Genomic DNA, 21,085 nt, shown 5'->3' on the forward strand with positions numbered 1-21,085 from the left:
CCAGGTCCCGGGGCTCCAGCGGCCGGGGGCGAGGGGCTCCGAGCGGGGGGCGCCGGAAGCGGCCACGCCGCCGTGTCTCGTGAACACGCGCGGTGAGGAGAGCTGGACTGCGCTCCCCCCCCCCCGCGGGCTGTGGGGGAAATCCTCAGCCGGCCCTGCAGCCACGCGTGGGCAGCGGCGCGCCCCGGCTGTGGGTCTCCCCGTCCCAGGGGCCGCTGCGGGGGCGGGCGCGCCGCGAGGCGGGGCGGGGGGGGGGGGGGGGGGGGGGGGCGAGGGGGCGGGGCGAGGGGCGAGGGGGCGGGGCGAGGCGGGGCACCCCGCCAGGCATTGGTGGGAGCTGCCGGCGGGTGAGGCGGGGCCGCTCTCTTATTGGTGCTCTCGCGGCGTGGGGCGGGGCGAGGTGGCTTCGTTCTCGCGGGAAACCGGGAGCAGAGCGGGAAATTCTTTCCGCGGCGGTGGGCCGGGATGGCGCTGGCGGCGGGTGGCGGTCCCGGGGGTCCCGGCGGTCCCGGGGGTCCCGGGGCAGCGCGGTGGGGCCGGCGGGCGGGCGGGCCCCGGGAGCCGGTGGCGGGGGGGGCTGACGGCGCGGCGCCTGGCAGGGACGATGGCCCCGCGCTGTCCGCTTTTAAGCGCCTGGAGCGGTCGCAGCGCACGGACCGGCTGGACGCGCTGTTCGGTTTCGAGCGGCCGGCGGAGCCCGGCGAGCGGACGGGCTGGCTCATCAACATGCACCCGGTACGGGGCGGGGGGGTGGTCCCACGGGGAGGGACCCGAGGGGGTGGGGGGATATCCCACGGAGGGGCCCCGGGAGGCCTCACGGGGGGACCCCGCTGAGTCAATAATGCCCGTGGGCAGACGGAGGTGCTGGACGAGGACCGGCGGTCGGTGAGCGCCGTGGACTACTATTTCATCCAGGAGGACGGGAGCCGCTTCAAGGTGGGTCCCCGGGGGGGGGGGGGCTCAGGGTCCCACGAGGGGACCAGCTGTCATTGCTTATCTGCTCTCTCCTAGGTGGCCCTGCCCTACAAGCCCTACTTCTACATCGCCACCCAGAAGGTGAGGAGGGGACCCTGGGAGGGCTGAGGTCCCCAGGGAAGTGGACAGCAGGTCCCTAAGGAGCTTGAGACCTCCTGGGTGTCCTGCTTTGAGATAGTCTCCTCCTGAGGGGCAGAGCAGTGCTGCTCAGCCCCAGCGTCTTTCGGCAGGGCTGCGAGCGAGAAGTGTCCGCCTTCCTCTCCAAAAAGTTCCAAGGGAAGGTTGCAAAGCTGGAAACTGTCCCCAAAGAAGACTTGGACCTGGTCTGTATTCCTCTGTGCTCTTGAGTAGAGGGTTTGGTGTTTTTTTTTTTTTTTAGATCTTAGACAGTTTTGGTGAAGTAGGAAGGGAAGTGAGTAGTGAAGGGAAACAGCACACTTGACTTCCATCTCCTCATGCTGCTTATTGTGCCTATTAGAAATGAGTTGGTTATGGCTAACTGCTTGTCAGTAGTATTTACATTCCTGTCCTTGAGCATATCAGCTGTTTCACAGTATGTTCAAGATATTTAATTGCAGGAAATAATGATTGGAGGAGGAGAGGATACTGTAGGAGGGGGGATACTGCTCATGCTTGACTCACTCTACCTCCTCTTCCCTGGGTGAATTCCCCTTTTTTTGGCCAATTCTTCCACCTGCATCTGTCTACTCTGCCTTCCCTACTCTCTCCTACAATGGCCATCCCTCAGTACTCATCCCTACTGAGCTGGCATTGTCTTGCTTTGCAGCCAAACCACTTGGTGGGCCTGAAGAGGAACTACATCAAGCTGTCCTTCAACACGGTGGATGACTTGGTGAAGGTGCGGAAGGAGATCTCTCCTGCTGTGAGGAAAAACAGAGAGCGAGACCAGGCGAGCGATGTCTATACAGCCATGCTGTCAAGGTGGGAACTCTCCTTAGGGCAGCTGCTTGGTCCCTCGTGTTAATTAGGCTCCCTTGATTATTTTTTAGCTGTCCTCAGAGAGGTGTTGTTCTGCCTGGGGTCTGACCCCAGCTATGCCTCTCTGCCACCCATCTCTGAGGTGGTTCTTCCAGCTCAGTGCTGTACATGAAGAGGCCCCCAAGCCTCTGGGATGTGATGTGCTGTGGTGGTGCCTCTGCCTGCTGGTCAGGTAAATCCCCTATCCCCTGAGAAAGGATATTGAGGGGCACTGAGGAACCTTGCTTCTGTCTGTAACCAAAGGGGAAAAAACCCCAGCAAACGTATTCTATCTGAATAAAAAGCCAGGCACTCGTTTACAAGATTGGAAATATGGTTGTAGAGAGAAAAAAAATAAGAAACATCGTTTTTAAAGTCAGCCAGGAAAAATTTGCACCTCTCTTTGGATTCCTGGCCCTTAAATCTGATTTCAGTTGGAACTTGAGGAAGAAGAATCAAATGAGATGAGTGTTCCCTACTCACCTGGAGAGTGTGCCATCCCTGTTCAAAGTGCTTCCCAGGTTGCTTCATCCTGCTTAGACTTGTTACCATACTTATAAATCCACTGCCATAAGAACCGTTCGTTACGGAGGCACGTGTGGGTTTTATCTGCCTGTACCTCTGCGCAGACGCAGCTCACAAACATGAGTAAGGGTGAATTTAGATGGGAGCGATGGTACTGCACGTGCTGTCTGTCCTGGGGATGCCTCTGCAGGCGAAGAGTGGCTGCGTGGCAGGGAAGCGTTTCCCATTCTCTCCTGTCACGGGCCCCTGCTGCCGGGTGTCACTGGTGCCCTGTGGCTGTCCCCCCCAGCCGAGCCTGCGGCGATGCACACTCGGGTAAGGTGGCTGCTTCGCTCCGCTCCTTGCAGCGCTCTGAGCGGAGGCAGCCTGAGCATGGATGAGGAAGGGGCCTCCAGAAAGGTTGCAAACCAGATGGACAACATTGTGGATATGCGGGAGTACGACGTACCCTACCACATTCGCCTCTCCATTGACCTGAAGATCCACGTGGTGAGTAAGGAGTAGGGGAACTGGAAGACCTTTGCTTTCTTGCTGCCGTACTGAAGTGCAGGCAGGGCGGAAACATTTTCTCGCCAGGACCTTTGCAAAGGTGTCAGTGATGATGAATCCATGTGTAAAGATTAGTCCCGTCCTGCTGGGCCTTCTCCTTAGTTATTGGCACACAGAAAAGTTAAATGATTGATGCACAGCCACAGTTTGAGCCTTGCCTCTGGGCTGCATTTAATTTGCACAGCTCAGTCCCCAGCAGCCAAACAGAAGTGATGCAAGGAGCTGGCCTGCAGTAAGGTGCTGCCCACCCTCCTCTCTCAACAGGCTCACTGGTACAACGTGCGATACCGGGGCAGCACCTTCCCTCCCGAAATCACTCGCCGAGACGACCTCGTGGAGCGACCGGTGAGTGTTGGTCAGGCAGGCGTCAGTCTGTCCAGGTGCATGGCTGGTGTGTCTGCCCCAAAGAGCTGGTTTCTGTTGTGCTGCCAGTATCACTCCATGGTGTGCAGGGGGAAAGCTTTGTTTCTGGGTTTGGGCTGTGATTTTTGGGTTGATAAAGCAGTAAAATGATTACTGGGGAGGGTCTGGTTCACTTGCTGAGCTTAATGGGAATCACTCTTTAACTTCAAGTCAGCTTTAGAATATTTTCTAATGGATTTGGTCCTGTTCAGGATCCTGTCGTTCTCGCCTTTGACATTGAAACTACCAAACTCCCTTTGAAGTTTCCTGATGCGGAGACAGACCAGATCATGATGATCTCCTACATGATTGACGGCCAGGTAAGGGACAGCAGAGTGGTTTCCTCCGTGCTCCAGTAGTGAAGCCAGGGAGCAGGCCAGCATTTCACCTCCAACCCAGCTCACTCCAAGCTTGCCTTGCCGCTGGCTGCTTGGTGTGTGGCTGTGGAAATGAAATTTAAGTCTGAATGATGCGTAAGATACTTAGTTTTGTGGTACCCAGCTCAGGTTGCTGGTGCTCCTCTGAGGGAGCAGTAGTAATCTGGAGAGCACAGGGACGACTCTGCTGTCCCATGTTGTCTCCCCGTGGCCTCCTTAGTTGATGGCCAGCAATGATTTAGCAGATGACTCCCAAACAGTTGTTCCCCCTTGACAGAAGCTCTGGCTTTTAAGAGGAAAACTTTCCATTGTTTGGACAGCAATTCTGGGTTGCCTGCAAGCCAAGTCCTCCTAACTGCCTCCTTGTAACCTCCCTAGGGCTACCTGATCACAAACAGGGAGATCGTCTCTGAGGATATTGAAGACTTCGAGTTTACTCCCAAACCAGAGTATGAGGGTCCGTTTTGTGTCTTTAATGAACCAGATGAAGTAAGTCAGTTCTGCCCAGCAGACTTTTTACCTGTTGACCAGAGAGATAATTGCTTGGTAGACTGCCTTGCTGGGGAACGTGGTGGGTCCAGAAGGGCTGGTCATACTTTCATTTCTTAGTAGTAAGGGTAAGAGAGGTCAGGCTTGGGCTAGGTGGGGAGGAGAGGGAAAGGGTGGAGTAAACTGTATGGTATCCACCACCTCCCTGGAGGAGATGAAGCTACATATGTACCTTTTCTACTCTTCTGTTTCACACTAGGCTCATTTAATCCAGAGGTGGTTTGAACACGTTCAGGAGACCAAACCCACCATCATTGTCACGTACAATGGAGACTTCTTTGACTGGTAAGATCAGGGATGAAAAGTAAGCTGGCAAGATGTCACCTGAGCTGTGGGGCAGGGTCAGGTACCAGCCTCGATGTCCTTCCCTAGCTCACACAGTGGTGATAGTGTGTGATCCCTGCCGACTGGGCGGTTTGAGCACCTCAGCAAATCCTGTAGTCATTGGCTTGGAAGTATGAGCTTCTGTAGGGTCCCATCTGCTTAGCTGAGCTACTTTAAACCCTTGTCAGTGTGACAATGTTGGTGTATGAATGAGCCCAGTCTTGGGAGAGCAGGGAGAGGGTCAAAATAGACCTGGAGAATATCGGGGAGAGGGGCAGAGGCAAGCCTTCAGGAAGCAAGGAGAGATGGACTGTGTGCCTCCACCTCCTTGTGCAGGATGTAAACAAGCAGCTTTGTCTCTTGGGTCATGCTGCAATTCTGTCCCACGTGAAGTTTTCCCCGTGGCTAGATGTCACAGATAAATTGCAAGAAAAATTCTTTAGGTAGTTTGTAACAAAGCAGTTGTGAAAAGGTCGGCGGGAAATGGCTGTTCCGTTCCTTCTCTTCACCTTGCCTCTTTCCCCAGGCCTTTTGTGGAAGCAAGAGCAGCAGCTCATGGAATGAATATGTATCAGGAAATTGGGTTTCAGAAGGACAGCCAGGGAGAGTACAAAGCATCCCAGTGCATCCACATGGACTGTCTAAGGTACCAAATGCTACCCCTCTACCATATAACTGCATCTTTATCTCTCGAATTTATATAAAAATACCTACAGTTGTATTTGAATGCTGTCCTCCTGTCTGTTGGAAGCTTTCATGTGTCACACCTCCCTAGCCTGGCGTGACAGTCCATTTCTTTGACTGCTGCTTCCCCTTGGCACTCTGCATGCTGCAGAAGCTGCCAAGCCTTCCCCGTGAAGAGCTGTTGGGGCTGTCTCTCTCCCTGCAGCCTGCTGGTGGCTGTCCTCAGGTGTCTGAGGTCTGATTTGTGCGAGCAGAGAAAGGGTGGAATAAGATCAGGCTATGGCAGTGGGGAAAGGACCATATCCTAACCCAGCAGCCTCCTGGCACAGCCAGAAGAGGAAAGGACACGTTGTGCGTGCATGGGAGAGAGAGAGAAGTTTGGATTTCTATGTGGGTTTCCTTTGCTGAAGCAGTGTCTGGACTTTGGAGAGTGTCTGGCTGTCCGTGCAGTCCTGGTGGTGTCTCATCCAGTACTTAAATGTTTTTATTAAAGCCACTGGGATAATTCTGAGCAATGGTGATGGTATGGATAGCGGGGTTTGTCCCAGTTGGAATTTAAGTGCATTGGTAGAGATGCAGGATATCTAAAGCTGGGCAGCCTCTTACTCCACTGCACTTGGATGCTTGGCTCTCGGCTGTCCTTGGTGAGAGGTCCCCTTTGCAATCTAGGTCCTGTTTGCAAGCCTGAGCCCCTTGTTGAGGGGCAGGGCTGATTTCTTGCACAAACTGATATTTTCATGATTCTGTCCAGGTGGGTGAAGAGAGACAGTTACCTCCCAGTGGGAAGTCACAACCTGAAAGCAGCAGCTAAAGCAAAACTGGGTTATGATCCAGTGGAGCTGGACCCTGAAGAAATGTGCCGGATGGCTACGGAGGAGCCTCAGGTATTCCCTTCCTGTGCTGTATCTCCTCTGAGCAATTGGAAAACAAGCCTAGAGCAGCTGCAATATGATCGAGTCTTTAAGTTAAAGTGTGATAAAATGTTTTTGCTTAATGCAGTGGGTTTTGAGAAATTAACTCAATCTGTCTCCCCAGATGGCCAATGCCTTAGAGGTACTTCAGCTTGTGGGGAGAAAGAACGGGATTTCTTTGAAGTGGTTCTAGCACTGGCATTGCACTGTGTATTTTCTGTATTTATTCACATCAATGCAAGGTGGCAGGCGCTACCTAAATCAGAAACACCACAAAGAGCCATGGCTTGCTGGAGGGACAAGAAATAGGCTTAGTGCTCCAGGTGCCATGGGCAGGGGATTTCTACTGATGACCTGGAGCAGCCTCTTGATTCCCAAACGGGGCAGCATCTGCGCCATGAGCTCATCCTCCCCATTTCTCCTCATTCAAAGCTGACGTATCACTGTGTAATTAGAGCTAGATCAGGATGTCCTCAGAAGCGAGCAGATTATTCTTTACAACCTAGAATATGGAGAAATACACCTTTCCCTTCTTCCTGCTGATAAGAGCATGTCCAGCAGCAAGCAATGACAGGTTATTGTTGCTGAGCTGCTCTATCACATGTGATTGGGATTAATTTGCCTCTCACCCCTCCCCAACAGACCCTGGCCACCTATTCAGTGTCCGACGCAGTTGCCACGTATTACATGTATATGAAGTACGTGCATCCTTTCATTTTTGCTTTGTGCACCATCATTCCCATGGAGCCTGATGAGGTAGGTACACTCCTGAAATTATTTCTTTGCCGGGCAAAGAGCCATGTCTCGCATGCTGCAGGGGCGCTCTAGCCACAGACCTGATTCCCACTGCCTGGACACTTTCCCATCTGTGTGAGGGAGGGAGGGTGGATTTGAAGGCTGCTCCTTCCTCTCCACAGCCCTGGGGTGTTTTGAGAGAGGTACCTAAGAACGAGAGACCTGAGGGTTGTCAATACAGGGCTGGAGCAAGAAAGTATGGCTGATGCTCCATGCTGAGCCAAGTTAATTTGCAGTCATGGTCATGCAAAGCTGGGTCTCCTGTTGGCTGTTGTCAGCTGTGGGGAGGATGGTTAGGAAGCTGTCTGTGCTAAGTATATAGGAAATGTCCTTCTGTCCCTACCTGGTTTAGCTTACAAAGGTGCTTGACAGCGGAGTAGTGTGAGGAGCTTGTGGAAGCAGAGGTCTGGAGGTCAACACAAGGGAGTCTGTTGGTTTCTCACTTGCTCCCATAATCCTTACCATGGTCTGCAGCTCTACCTGCTGTGTGGTTGCACGTGTGTCACCAGCTGAAGCTATCTGGCTTGTTGATGTGGCTGTAAGGCCAGTCCGGTCCCACCAGTGTTGGTATAGCACTTCTTTGAAAGGTTGGAAGGGACCTACAAAGATCATCTAGCCCAACCCCCCAGCCATGGGCAGGGACACCTTCCACTAGACCAGGTTGCTCAAAGCCTCATCCAGCCTGACCGTGAACACTTCTAGGGGTGGGGTATCCACAACTTCTCAGGGCAACATGTTCCAGTGTCTTCTCACCCTCCTAGTAAAGAATTTCTTCCTTATATCTAATCTAGATCTACTCTTTTTGAGTTTAAAACCAGTTTTGATGTCTCTTCTGCAGGTGCTAAGAAAAGGATCTGGGACACTGTGTGAGGCGCTGCTGATGGTTCAGGCCTATCATGCCAACATCATCTTCCCCAACAAGCAGGAGCAGGAATTCAACAAACTTACAGAAGATGGCCACGTGCTGGACTTGGAGACGTACGTGGGAGGCCACGTGGAAGCCCTGGAATCTGGGGTCTTCCGCAGTGACATCCCCTGCCGCTTCAAAATGGTGAGGGCCCACGCACCCAACCCCTGTCCCCATGGAGCATGGTGGTGAGGAATAACTCTCTGCCGGTGTTAACGTCTCCTGCGGCCCTGCTGGGCTTGAGCAGTACTTGTCATACTTCAGGAGACCGTGAAGCTGCCTGGAGCTGGGCTGGGAAGGGGTGGGAGGAGGCCCCCAAGTAGCCATCCGTGCATCCCCGGGAGAGCAAGTGTTACACGTAGCGCATACTGGAAGCGAACCAGACCTTGTTGACAGCAAGGGAGAGTGGTGAAGCGGGATCCTGGGTTTGGTTTCGAGCCAGTGGTTCTTGGAAGACATGCCTCTGTCCCCTTGAGGTCCTGCCCTCCCTCTGTGATTCTCCTACCCAAACTAAGGTTCTGAACCCTTCCTTGGCGTCTTTTATCTGTTTCTGGTTCATGCTGTTATCTCCATCGCTTCCCCCTTGCCTGTTTCATGCTTGCATTGTGCTCACAGACTCTAAGTTTTCAGAGGCGACTTCATTCTCAGCCAAGAGATGCATCGCACTTAGTGCAAGACATTTTGGTGGATATCATCTAGTGAATGATGATGGGGGAGCACACACTGGGTGTATAAAAGGATCTGGACCAAGTCTGAATCTTTGGCTCTTTGCACCAGCCAGCATGCAACCATGAGAGGTGCTGCACTCCCAAACACAAATGCAACCAACTGCTAATTAGCTGCCCTTGTCTCTTCCCTTCGTTGCTTTTTTATTTTATCTTTTTTTTTTTTTTGACCTGGTGTCAGTGGTCTAGACCCTTCCTGTGCTGTGCTGCCCTATGCTCCAGGGCCGTGCTTAGAGCTTCCCCAGGTCAGGCAGGGACACGGGCAGTAGGCCAGGAGCTGCCAGCCTGCCCGTGGGTTCAGTGCAGTCCACACGTCCCTGCAGAATCCTGCTGCCTTCGACTTCTTGGTGCAGCATGTGGAGAAGACGCTGCGACACGCCATCGAGGAGGAGGAGGGTTTGCCATTGGATCAAGTCACCAACTTCCAGGAGGTACGTCGCCTGCAGCATGGCTGGGGTTGGCAGGGAGGGCTGAGCTGCCAGGCTGGGGCTACAGCTTTGAAGTGCATGTTTAGGTTCTTTTTATGCTCTACGGAGAGAGACCGAGAAGCCCGTCTGTGGGCATCTGCAGGGTAGATGGTGTTAAGGGATGTTATAAGCAGCCACTGCCTCGAGCAGCCCCAGCCAGAACCCCCCTGCCCAACCACTGGAGCCCAGCCTGGGGATCTGGGGTCTGCCCCAGATGACAGATGTGGTTCCTGCTTTCCCCTTTGCAGGATAAACCAGGAGCAAAGCTCTGAGAGAGCTGGGAAGGCATTTAGTGAGAAGACAGACCCCTCAGATATCACAAATACTCATGTTCCTCTTGTTCCCTGCTTCTTGTTGGCTACGAAGTGCAGGTCACCCCTCTCCAAAGCCAAGTCTGCATGCAGTTTCTTGGAGAGGAGTGAGTGACTGGGGATACTTCTAGTCTTTGCTGTTGTCTCCATTAACCCATTTGCACAGAAAAGGTCCTTGACTGAGTAACCTTTAAGAAGTAGGTGCTCTCACCTTCCATGTACCCCTACAGATAAAGCCTGCCCTGGACATCCTAAACAAAACCTAAAGTACCAATGGTTGAGGAGTCCAGAGTCAGTAGCAGGTGTCCCTGTGCAGCAGTAAAGGACCAAATTCAACAAATATTTGAGTCATTAACTCCTTCCTGTCTGAGTCTCACTTCTTTTTTTCTTGACACAGGTTTGTGATGAAATCAAGGTCAAACTGAATTCCCTGAAGGATGTTCCGAACAGAATTGAGTGTCCCCTTATCTACCATCTAGATGTGGGGGCCATGTACCCCAACATCATTCTGACCAACAGGTTGCAGGTGGGTAACATCAATATTGTCTTTCCTAATTTGTCTTTCAGATGACCTTGGTGGTCCCTCTGACTGGATCCCCTTAACAGCAAGGGCTGAACTTTTTGCTTGGGGAAGAGGGATCAGATAAGGCTGGGTGAATTCAGTCAAGCTGCCATGGATGCCAGGTCTGCAGAGGCTGAGTTACAATTTTAGCTAGGACTCTTCACAAAAAACAGCTATTGTTTTTGCAAGTTTTGTGTTCCCAAAAGGCTCTGGAAAAGGGAGAACGCACTGAGTACCATCTCTGATGTTCATACCCATACTCTTCTGCCACCCAGTGCCTGTTCTAGCATGAGTTGCTCTTTGGAGAGCTGTCCTCTCTAACACCTCCGTGTCTCTTGCTTGCGTCCAGCCCTCAGCCATAGTGGATGAGGCCACATGTGCTGCCTGTGACTTCAACAAGCCGGGTGCCAACTGTCAGCGCCGGATGACTTGGCAGTGGAGAGGAGAGTTCAGTAAGTACAGTAAGGACAGTGCAGTCCAATTCACAGAGATGGAGACGAATTCCTGCTTCTCCCCTGGGATTCTGATAGCTGTCCTCCTCCGCAGTGCCTGCCAGCCGCAGTGAGTATCACCGCATCCAGCAGCAGCTGGAGTCAGAGAAGTTCCCTCCCCTGTCCCCCGAGGGAGCACCCCGTGCCTTCTACGAGCTGTCCCGGGAAGAACAGGCTAAATATGAGAAAAAGCGTCTGGCAGGTAAAAAAAAAAAAAAAAAAAAAAACCAAAAAACAAACAAACAATGTCATGATCTGGAGTGGTGTTTTGCAACCTAGACCGTGAGTGGTGCTCACCATTAATTACCTCTCTTACAGCTGTGGAGTTAGTTCAGATGGGGTCTGGTGTCAGACCATGCTTTGGCAGACCTTCTCCAGGGTCCCAGCAGGCTCCTGTGTGCTTCCCAAAGAGGGGCCAGGCACTGGGGCCTGTGTCAGTGTTTCTCCTTTTGTCTGCTGAGAGCCATGGATTTGAGCTGAAACGTGATTGTCTCCATTTTTTTAGAAGGATGCTAATTAAAACTGTTAACAAAAGAGAAATGTAACACTATCCCATCACTTGGAGCAATGCTATTCAGCAGAACCATCCAGCTGGCTGTGGGCACAACCTGGGTTTGTGGATGGGCCATACATGCATCACATTGAGTTTATTTCCCCCACATGCCCCTTCTCCATAACGAGGTGCTGCATCTCTCCGTGCTGGTATTTTCCTTCCACTCCCTTTGCAGTCGGACTGTCTCCCCACTCACCTGTACCTGATGCTTAGAGGTCTCCCTGTCTGTAACTGTACCCGTCCCTCTGTCCGTAGCGGGGCACCTATCCCTGAGCAGTTCCCTGTGCTCCTTCCCTTGACTAGATTACTGCCGCAAGGCGTACAAGAAGATCCACGTCACCAAAGTAGAGGAACGAGTCACCACCATCTGCCAGCGAGAGAACTCTTTCTATGTGGACACGGTGCGAGCTTTCAGGGACCGCCGCTACGAGTTCAAGGGGCTACACAAGGTACTGAGCTGTTTTAACTGGTTTAACTTGTCTTGCCAAGGGTGGGGACCTCTTGTCTATCAATGAAAACTCAAGCCCTAAGGATGTGGTGGAGCTCCTGACAGCTGTGGCTGCTTGCTGCTGAATCTTCAACAGCTGCTGCCACGACATTTACTGCCTCTGTGGTGCTGTTGGAAACAAAACTGCATCTCCAGTTTTCAAGGGGTTTCGCAATTCCTCAGCTAGTCTCTGCTCTGATATATCTGATCTGGCTGGGTTCAGTCTGAGTCATTCTTCCTATGTGGAGAAAGGAGACAAGCTGAGAAGCGAGATCTAGAGCTTGGGTTAAGGAGCAGTGAATTCCAGGAGGACACTGTAGTTCTCTGCTGGTTGATGTTTGTGCTAGAGGAGACCAGGGCGTGTTATTCTTGGAGTGTGTTGAAGGCCATGGCCTGGGACTCTACCTCTGGCAGAGTTAATTAACAAGATGTTTGTTTTGTGGTTACTCCCAGCTGCCTCCTCTGCCACGAATCACAGAGCTGGCTGAGAGGCTTTTTCTACAAAGGTGGTTCTGCTCTTTAGCCAGATGTCGATTGCTGTGGGCAGTGTATTCGGTGCTTGCCTGCGTACCTGCGGTGCAGCATGGCCGATACAGATGGGCAGCACTGGTTGAATTCTGACCGTCACCATCAGAGTTAGATTTGGTGCTGCAGGTCCCTCCTACCATGTGGCAAAGTGCTGCTAGTCAACTCCTGCTGGGAAAAAAAAAAAAAAAAAAAAAAAAAAATTTAGCTCACGCTACTGATATTTGGCAAAGATACAGTTCTAGAGTTGTAATACTATACTGGGACTGAGGGGGAACCACTTGGATACCACCAGTAGTGATGAGTGGGATTGTCCTGACTCTGCCTATGGCTTGCAGGTGTGGAAGAAGAAGCTGTCTGCAGCATTGGAGACAGGAGATGCCTCTGAAGTGAAGCGCTGCAAGAACATGGAAATCCTGTATGACTCCCTGCAGTTGGCCCACAAATGCATCCTCAACTCTTTCTATGGCTATGTCATGCGGAAAGGGTGAGTCTCCCCCCGTGGGTGATGCTGGGGTCCTCCAGAGAGGACCCCTGGAAATGGGGGTTGTCCTAGGGAGGCTGTCACTTGATTCAGCGGCTTCTGAAGCACCAGGATGAAGGTGGGTGCTGCCTGTAACACTCTTCTCTTGCTTCTACCAATGACTTCTTACCCTGGAGACCCCTGCCAGACATTAAGTGTTGGGCATAAGTAACACGAATCTTGTCTGTTAGCGGGTTTCCGGCTTTTCTGAAACATCATAACTAGGGCAAGGAGAACAATCTACCAAGGGCCAGTGTTGATGTGTTTCTTGCCCTTCTTCCTCTGGAGGTCCTTCTGCCCTTTTTTGGGAGGGAGCTGCCCTGGGTTTGGGAGGGAGCACTTCATGCTCTTCGCTTTGCCTCTGCTCACAGAGCTCGCTGGTACTCCATGGAAATGGCTGGCATCGTCTGCTTCACAGGAGCGAATATCATCACCCAGGCCAGGGAGCTGATTGAGCAGATTGGGTGAGTATGTACTGAGCTGGGAAAGAAAGGTCTGTTTGCATCTGTCTGTCTGTCTGACAGATGTGGGAGCATGTTAAATACCTGAGATTTCAGCAGTTAATGTTGAAGTTTCAGATTTCTGATACTGCTGTGGTTATTCTGTTGTATTGTGAGGGTTTGCTTTGCAGAAGGGACTAACAAGTGGATGCAACAGGCTGCCTCTGCCTTTATGGGGGACACAGAGCTGATCCTCACCTGTCATCCACTCTCTTCCTGACAGTGACCTTCCTTCCTTAGGAGACCTCTGGAACTGGATACCGATGGGATTTGGTGTGTCCTCCCCAACAGCTTTCCGGAGAACTTTGTCATCAAATCAACCAATGCCAAGAAGCCAAAGGTGACCATCTCCTACCCAGGTGCCATGCTGAACATTCTGGTGAAGGTGAGTCTTTCACCCATCCAGGCCAGCTCTGCAGCCTGGGAAAAAGGAGGTGGAGGACTGACAAGGGTGGGAGGGCCTCTCTTCCATCTCTGCTCCCTGTGTAGTGAGTGGGATGTGGGGGCTGATGGCCCTGCGTGCTCCACAGCTGCTCTCTGCCCCAGAGAGCATCTGAGCAGGGGGAGAGGCTCCGATATCCCTGTAGCAGAGCGGGTGGTGTGTCAGAGGCCTGGGTTGGTACGTGCTCATCTGTGCAGGCTGGGAGTCCAGGCTAGAGCAAGATTCAAACCCATCCTTTGCTTCCTCCAGCTTCAGTAGGACAAAATAATATCATTTTAGGGTCCAAAGAATTTCTTCTCAGCAGGCAGGTCAGATGTTCTGATTTTTGAGTCCTAAATTGTGCTGTAGCTTTGAGAGGTGCTCAGTGATCCCTGGTGTAACCAGCCTGGCGGCTGAGTGAAGCTGTTCTCCCGGGACTGTGCCCATAGGAAGGCTTCACGAATGATCAGTACCAGGAACTGCAGGACCCAGCCTCTCTCACCTATGTCACACGCTCAGAGAACAGCATCTTTTTTGAAGTGGATGGACCATACCTGGCCATGATCCTCCCAGCTTCCAAGGAGGAGGGCAAGAAGCTGAAGAAAAGGTGAGATTTCAAAGCCTGAAATATTATCACTTCCCCCAGGTAGCAGATTGAGGGCCTCATTCCCTTCGCGCATGTGGGGCACGTTAGTCCCTTCCCTAGAGCTGGCAGCACACTCGATTTGCTGGCTTTAAATGACAAGTTCCTTACACCTGATCATCTCTGAGTGCACTTACCTCCAGTGTCATACTGTGGCAATAAATTTTAGAAGATAACAGCAAAACAACATTTGTCCAACTTGGTGACCAGACACGATCTCTTTATTTGGCTCTGAGGTGTGCAGGAGAACTTTGACTTCTGAGGACTTCTAATACTGCTTGTATTCAACCTAATCTATTTAAACTCACCAGTTCCTGCCTCCCAAACTCTGAGGAGCTTACAGACCTCCAGTAATAATTCTCCTAGATGTTTCCCCTTCCTTCTCCATCTGGAAGAAGGAGCAGGTTCTGCTCTTGCTGTCACATTATAAGGATAGTTGTACACAAACTTCACTGATTTCTCTGCAGCCTCCTAAATACGAATGCGAGCTAGATCAGTAGTAGCCACTAGCTAGAGGAGTGCCTGCAGACCTGGGTCTGGCTCCAAAAAACTCTGCTGACCTCCAGCACGCTGTCCTTGCAGCTCTATGCTGCTTTGTGCTTAATGCCCCACTGGACAAACTCCTGCATCCACCATCTCCTGTCGGTGCCTTTCTGCAAACGGTGAGTCCCTGCCATGGGAATTGCAGTGATGCCAAACAATGAGCAGGCTCTGCTCATACGACTCTTATCTCAGGACCTCTTGATCTCTTGTAGTTTGGGGATGCTAGCAAGTGCATTTATTTCTTGGTCACTCTCCAACTGAAACAGCCTGAAAGTGGCTGGCAGGCACCGTCATCAGTTGACAAAGAGAAGGCTGTGCCCCCAGGAACGTGGTCAGGTGGGAAAAGGGCTGACCAAGTGATGTAGGTTTGAGTATCTCTTCTCTTCTCTTGGCTGATGTTCCCATAAGGTTTTTCTTGAGACATACAAATAATTGGTAGTGCTGTGAAATGCAAAAAAAAAAAAAACGCAATAGAAAAAGAGAGAGGGAGGAGTGTTCTTATAGTCATGTCATGGCTATGTCCAGTTTCCTCTGAATCTCTTTGCCAGCGTCTGAGCTGACAGTTTCCTTCTTTCTGTAAACCTCTTCCTAATCTATTCCTCTATTTCCCCACCTGGGCTCTCACCTCCCACCCTTTACTTGTGTGCAATTAAGATCATTCTCCCAATTGATATGGATGAGCCGGGGCGTGAGCTGACATGCTTTTTCAGACCAAGTTGAAACGGTTGGTAGAGCAGCTGTAGATATTCTTCAGAGATCATCCTAGTGCCAAGCACCACGGCTCTGTTGGACCTGCTGGATGGTGGTGTGGTGGCATGGGGCCCTGGCAGGAGGGACACCAGTGGGATCCTGGAGGATGTGTCCCTTGGCACAGGCCAGGTTTTGCCCGCACTGCCTCCTAGGTATGCAGTATTCAATGAGGATGGGTCCCTGGCCGAGCTGAAGGGATTTGAGGTGAAGCGCCGGGGAGAGCTGCAGCTAGTGAAGATATTCCAGTCTTCTGTCTTTGAAGCCTTTCTGAAAGGTAGCACCCTGGAGGAAGTCTACGCTTCTGTGGCCAAAGTGGCTGATTACTGGCTGGATGTGCTCTACAGCAAGGTAAGCACAGCTCAGCTTGTCTGTACTCCTGAGGTGGAGCTGAAGTGTCAGAGGGCACTGTGGGGTGGGTGGACTTGGCTTGCACACAGTAGGTGGTTCGCTGTGCCTCTGATGGTCGCTTGCATCATATTTCTGCTGCTTTGGTTCTCTAGGGCTGCTATTCAGTTATAACTGTGGGTGAGCAGCATCCTTTTCCAGTCATCTCCTTCATGGAGCTGGTCTGGTGGCTCTCAGGGGGATATCCCCCAAGGGTGTTGGCTAAGGGCATTTGCTGTAGCAGAGAATGACAGAGCCACTCGCCTGCAGGGTGTTTTATGAGGAGCACAGAGACATCAACTATATAGTAACTGGTGAGAGCAGCGAAAACACAAGAAACTGGGGGGTGAGAGGGACCAAGAGCTTGACTGGGTCCTTTCATTTGGCGGTGACCTTGTACAAGTTCTTGGTGAGCCCAACTACTTCATGTGCACAACACAAGGCAGTGCTGCCACAGCCCAGCCACGGCATAAAATGATGAAAACCTCAAACCCATGCTCTCTGCAATAGGTCATGTTGGGAGCTGCAACAGGGAGCAATTCCCAGGCTCCCTATGAAGAGCCACACCAACTGGCTGTAGGCATTCCTTGTGTCTAACAGCAGCAAGGTTTGATCATTAGGTTCTTGCTAGATTTGGGGTTTTTTGTCCCTTTCAGGCTGCCAACATGCCTGATTCGGAGCTGTTTGAGCTGATCTCGGAGAACCGGTCCATGTCACGTAAGCTGGAGGACTATGGGGAGCAGAAGTCCACCTCCATCAGCACTGCCAAACGCCTGGCAGAGTTTCTGGGGGACCAGATGGTGAAGGATGCAGGGCTGAGCTGCCGATTCATCATTTCCAAGAAACCAGAAGGGTCTCCAGTCACCGAGAGGTAACCCCATCTTGAGGAGCCAGGACTTTTGATAATGTGGGGGCAACCAAGAGGGGAAGAGCAGGGTAGCAGGAGGTGAGCGAGCTGGTGTGATGTGGCCAAGTGATCACCTGTCTGCTGGCTCAGACCATGAACAAGACTAGCAATGGGTAATGCTGTACAACCGCTGCTCAATGGCCTCTTGGGCTGGGAGGAGAAGCCTGGACAGTCTCCACAGGCTGGGAGAGGGGATTGTATGCTGCTGGGACCTTGCTTTGGGTGGGTAGTAAGTGCTTTCCTGCCTTCCTCAGGGCCATCCCCCTCGCCATCTTCCAAGCGGAGCCCAGCGTGCGCAAACACTACCTCCGAAAATGGCTCAAGAGCCCCTCACTGCAGGACTTCAACATCCGTGCGGTGCGTGGGGCACCCCTGCAGATGGCCCCAGCTCCAGGATTAGGGCCTGTCCCTTCAGAGACACAACCTGGGCAGAGGCTACTTGCACTCGCAAAGCGGGGTGCTGGGGGCGGGGGTCCTGGGGAGATGCTTGATCCTGCATCTGGTGGCCTTCTGCTCAGCTTTCTTCACTACCCACTGCTCTGCCCCCTTCACAGATCCTGGACTGGGACTACTACATCGAGAGACTGGGCAGCACCATCCAGAAAATCATTACTATTCCTGCAGCCCTGCAGCAGGTATGGGATGGGAGGGACGCAGGAGGAGGGCTTTGGTTGGGGCACTCAGAGTGATTTGGAGATGCTCTCCAGGTAAAGAACCCAGTGCCACGGGTCCGGCACCCAGACTGGCTTCACAAGAAACTCCTGGAAAAGAACGATGTGTACAAACAGAAAAAAATCAATGAGCTCTTCACTTCGGAAGGCAAGAGACAGGTAAAGAGGATGAGGGAAAGGTGCTGGCTGTGCTGATGGGGCTCTTCTGCATGCCGTGTTCTCCTGCCATCCTTCTTCCCTCAGGTCCTTGCCAACCAGCCCCCAGAGGGGACACCCAGCTCTCAGATTGGTGACATAGAGGATTTTGGGGCTGCCAGGAGCCTTCAGCCCCCAGTTCCCATCACAAATAAGCGGAAGCGAGTCCCTGCAGCAGAGGAAAGCCAGCAGCTGTCCCAGTACCTGGAGCTATCCCAGTCCTGGCGAGAGATCCTGGGTCCACCTCCACCCCTGGGCACCACCAAGGTGGGTGAAGCAGAGTAGACAGGAGATGCCCTGGGGCTGTGCTTATCCGCCCAAGTAGCTTGGATGCTGCCAGGAGTGAGCTGTGGGTCTCCTGAGACCCTCTGCACACCCATGGCTCAGGGCTACAAGGAGAAACGTAACCAGGAGATGGAGCAATATAACCACTGATGAAGAAAAGGGGCGTGGGGGGGGGTGGCTTCACAGCTGGGGCAGAAAAGTGATGTGGGCTGGGGGGTGGAGGGCTCGGCTGTATGGCATGGTGTTGTGGGGCTGGAAAGCCTGTGCTGGTTTCTGGCTCAACTCATGCATGCTGACACCCCACTCAGGAAGAGCGGCTGGTCTGGCTGCGCTTCCACCAGAAGAAGTGGGAGCTGCAGGCTCGGCAGCGGCGGGAGCGGCGGAAGAGGCGGCGGCTGGAGGACGGCGGGGTGGCAGCGGGTGGAGGAGTGGTCCGTGACGCCCTCTCCAAAGGGCTGGGCAGCTACCTGCGGAGGACAGCACGCAGCATCCTGGACTTGCCCTGGCAGATCGTGCAGGTGCCGGTGGGGGGGACCTGTCACAGAGGGCAGTCCAGGGCATAAGCCTCCCATTTACACTATCTGGGGTCAACTGGTGAAGTTCAGGGACCGCTGACTGCAATGCCACTCTGGTGTTCACCCTGGGGAAGCCAGGTGGGGCTGCAAAGCCTCAGGCTTGTACACGTCTGTATGGAAACAGGAACCCAAGTGGTCGTTCTTGGTGGTGAGTCGGACGTGAGTGTAGATCTGCCAGCGGGGCAGCTCCAGTTCAGCCCATAGGCAGTGCAGTTCAGTTGTCACGGAACCACAAAGACACCAGTTGAGATTGGAGGTGGTTCTGGGCGCCAGCGGGTCCAAGCCCCTCCTCAAGCAGGGCCACCTCCAGCCACCTGCCCAGGACCGTGCCCAGACGGTGCTGGAATATCTCCAAGGTGGGAGACTAAAACCTCCCTGGGCAACCTGAGCCAGGGCTCAGTCACCCTCTCAGGGAAAAAGGGTTTCCTGACGGGCAGAGGGAACCTCCTGTGCTCCAGTTTGTGCCTGTGGCCTCTGGTCCTGCCAGTGGGCACCACTGGGAGCAGCCAGGCTCTGTCCTTTTTACACTTCCCTTCAGATATTTATATCTGTTGATGACATCCCCCTGAGCTTCTGCTCCAGACTGGATAGTCCCAGCTCTCCTAGCCTTTCCTCATATATGAAAAATGCTGCAGTCCATTCTTCATCCTTGTGGCCCTTCACTGTATTCTCTCCAGTATGTCCATGTCTCTCCTGTACTGGGGAGCCCAGCACTGGGCACAGTGTGCTTGTGATGGACGCAAGATTCTAGTGATGTCTGGAAACAGCAAAACGTACAAACACAGAGGTGGGGTGGTGTCGTCCGGGTGTTTTCACAAATCCCCATTACGCTTGGCCATCTGAGCTCAGCCCCTTCTCACCCACTTCATCTTCCATAAAGGCTCTCAGAGCTGCAGGCAGCCCTTGTGCAAGCACAAGCTTGAGATGGGATGGTTGGTCCAGGATGTCAGAGTAACTTGGATGACATGAAGGGTCAGCTTGAGTTGGCTGGCCAGCCTTAGCCAGAGAGTTTTCTCCACGGTGCCCCAGGACAGTAGCAGGACGTGGGGTTTCCAGCACTGAGAGTGATGACTTTTTAAGCCACCTGCTCTTTTTGTGGATCTATATGGCCAGTGGGTGGCCACCTAGATCCACAGAGTGCTCTGCAGCTTACACGTAAGCACTGACAATGTGTTGAATCTCCCTGATAACTCTAACTTTGTACCCCTGTGTCTGGCAGATTGCTGAGACCAGCCAACCTGGGCTGTTCAGGCTATGGGCGGTGATCGGGAGCGACCTGCACTGCATCAAGCTGAGCATCCACCGGGTGTTCTATGTCAATCAGCGCGTCCCAAAGCTGGAGGAGGGAGCAGCCTACAGGAAGGTGAGGACCTGCTCCTTCTGGAAGGGGAAACAGCCACTTGCTTTGAGATAAGGCGTTTCACCTCCACTGCAAGCAGATATTACAAGCGTCTGCCTTGCAGGGCCTCGCTCTCCACTCCATGGATGTACCTCATCCAGCCCCTGGTCCCTCTGCTAATCCCAGCCTGCCCAGGAAGTAGATTCTCCATTATGGGAGTTTGTAACATGCATCAACATAAACCACTGATTTCCTTTAGAGAGAGGAGAACCAGGAGGTGGGCTGGCTCAGACCTCAGCTCCTCACAGCCCTTAGAAGTGCCCCAGCTCCTGGCAGCAGTGCCCTGGGGTATGATGTGCCCCACTAAGTGTGTCCCTTACCTTGGCAGGTGAACAGGATCCTGCCGCGCTCAAACTTAGTTTACAACCTGTATGAATACTCTGTCCCTGAAGACATGTACCAAGAGCACATCAATGAAATCAATGCAGACCTCTCTGCTCCGGACATCGAGGGAGTGTATGAGACACAGGTAACTCCTCAGGCTGCTCCTTTTTAAGGATTGCTAAGTGGTAGCTCATTAGTCTGAGTGCCAGTGGCACAGGAGGACACCTGGCAATTAAAAATTCAACAGCTTGGTGAGACACTAAATACCAGGTCTTGCACAGCAGAGTACTGGGGAATATACCCATGTTCATATGCGTGGAGATACTGAGTACCAGCACGTGGCTTAAGGCATGTTAGGGAAAGGGGGTTTCGTTTATTTGGAGTTAGGAAACTTTGGGAAAAGAAGGCATTTAAACAGAAAGGGTGATCTTCCTCTAAACCAAACCAGAATCAGCCTGCTGATGTTTGAAGCAGAAAAGATAGAGGGTATTTAGAGTAAAAATGGGGGAAAACCCAACATGTGAGGAATAATACATAGGTCTGAATGCCCTGTCATCTAAAATGAGGTTATAAAAGCTTAAGAAATAAGAATTAGATACAACTTGAAAGTTTGAGAAGAGTAAGAACAACCTAACCAAAGTTCAGTACAAAACAATCCAGACAAAACTAAATTTACCAGTGCTGTTAATACTGAAAGTCTGAAAACGAAGACAGGAAACTGGGATGCCTGCGTCTAATGCGGACACTGGTTTGTTCAGCAGCTCAAAACCTGCTGACAGGACTTTAATCAAGAAGACATTGTAGTGTCAGGACCTGACCTATATGGAAGAGGCAGAGTAGGTTGCACCATTGTAAGAGCGGAGCTATA

General features: G+C 52.4%; 1 protein-coding gene across 1 annotated transcript in view; it reads left to right on the forward strand.

Moving 5' to 3' along the window:
- The first annotated feature begins 465 nt into the window (after positions 1-465).
- POLE (DNA polymerase epsilon, catalytic subunit) overlaps positions 466-21,085 on the forward strand; it is a 32,219-nt gene continuing 11,599 nt past the window's right edge. Inside the window, exons 1-32 of the mRNA XM_042805667.1 lie at positions 466-735; positions 856-936; positions 1,012-1,056; positions 1,206-1,298; positions 1,763-1,917; positions 2,826-2,967; positions 3,292-3,372; positions 3,642-3,749; positions 4,185-4,295; positions 4,555-4,640; positions 5,206-5,325; positions 6,115-6,247; positions 6,917-7,030; positions 7,908-8,120; positions 9,025-9,132; positions 9,877-10,005; positions 10,391-10,493; positions 10,588-10,734; positions 11,389-11,534; positions 12,436-12,584; positions 12,992-13,084; positions 13,361-13,505; positions 13,991-14,148; positions 15,630-15,825; positions 16,518-16,732; positions 17,023-17,125; positions 17,323-17,403; positions 17,476-17,598; positions 17,683-17,901; positions 18,228-18,437; positions 19,714-19,857; positions 20,222-20,362. Of these exons, the coding sequence (XP_042661601.1) occupies positions 466-735; positions 856-936; positions 1,012-1,056; positions 1,206-1,298; positions 1,763-1,917; positions 2,826-2,967; positions 3,292-3,372; positions 3,642-3,749; positions 4,185-4,295; positions 4,555-4,640; positions 5,206-5,325; positions 6,115-6,247; positions 6,917-7,030; positions 7,908-8,120; positions 9,025-9,132; positions 9,877-10,005; positions 10,391-10,493; positions 10,588-10,734; positions 11,389-11,534; positions 12,436-12,584; positions 12,992-13,084; positions 13,361-13,505; positions 13,991-14,148; positions 15,630-15,825; positions 16,518-16,732; positions 17,023-17,125; positions 17,323-17,403; positions 17,476-17,598; positions 17,683-17,901; positions 18,228-18,437; positions 19,714-19,857; positions 20,222-20,362 (4,362 nt within the window). The remainder of the gene's footprint in view (positions 736-855; positions 937-1,011; positions 1,057-1,205; positions 1,299-1,762; positions 1,918-2,825; positions 2,968-3,291; positions 3,373-3,641; positions 3,750-4,184; positions 4,296-4,554; positions 4,641-5,205; positions 5,326-6,114; positions 6,248-6,916; positions 7,031-7,907; positions 8,121-9,024; positions 9,133-9,876; positions 10,006-10,390; positions 10,494-10,587; positions 10,735-11,388; positions 11,535-12,435; positions 12,585-12,991; positions 13,085-13,360; positions 13,506-13,990; positions 14,149-15,629; positions 15,826-16,517; positions 16,733-17,022; positions 17,126-17,322; positions 17,404-17,475; positions 17,599-17,682; positions 17,902-18,227; positions 18,438-19,713; positions 19,858-20,221; positions 20,363-21,085) is intronic.

This window comes from Tyto alba, unplaced genomic scaffold (genome assembly GCF_018691265.1).
Source record: "Tyto alba isolate M040663 unplaced genomic scaffold, T.alba_DEE_v4.0 Super-Scaffold_44, whole genome shotgun sequence".
Lineage (NCBI taxonomy): Eukaryota > Metazoa > Chordata > Aves > Strigiformes > Tytonidae > Tyto > Tyto alba.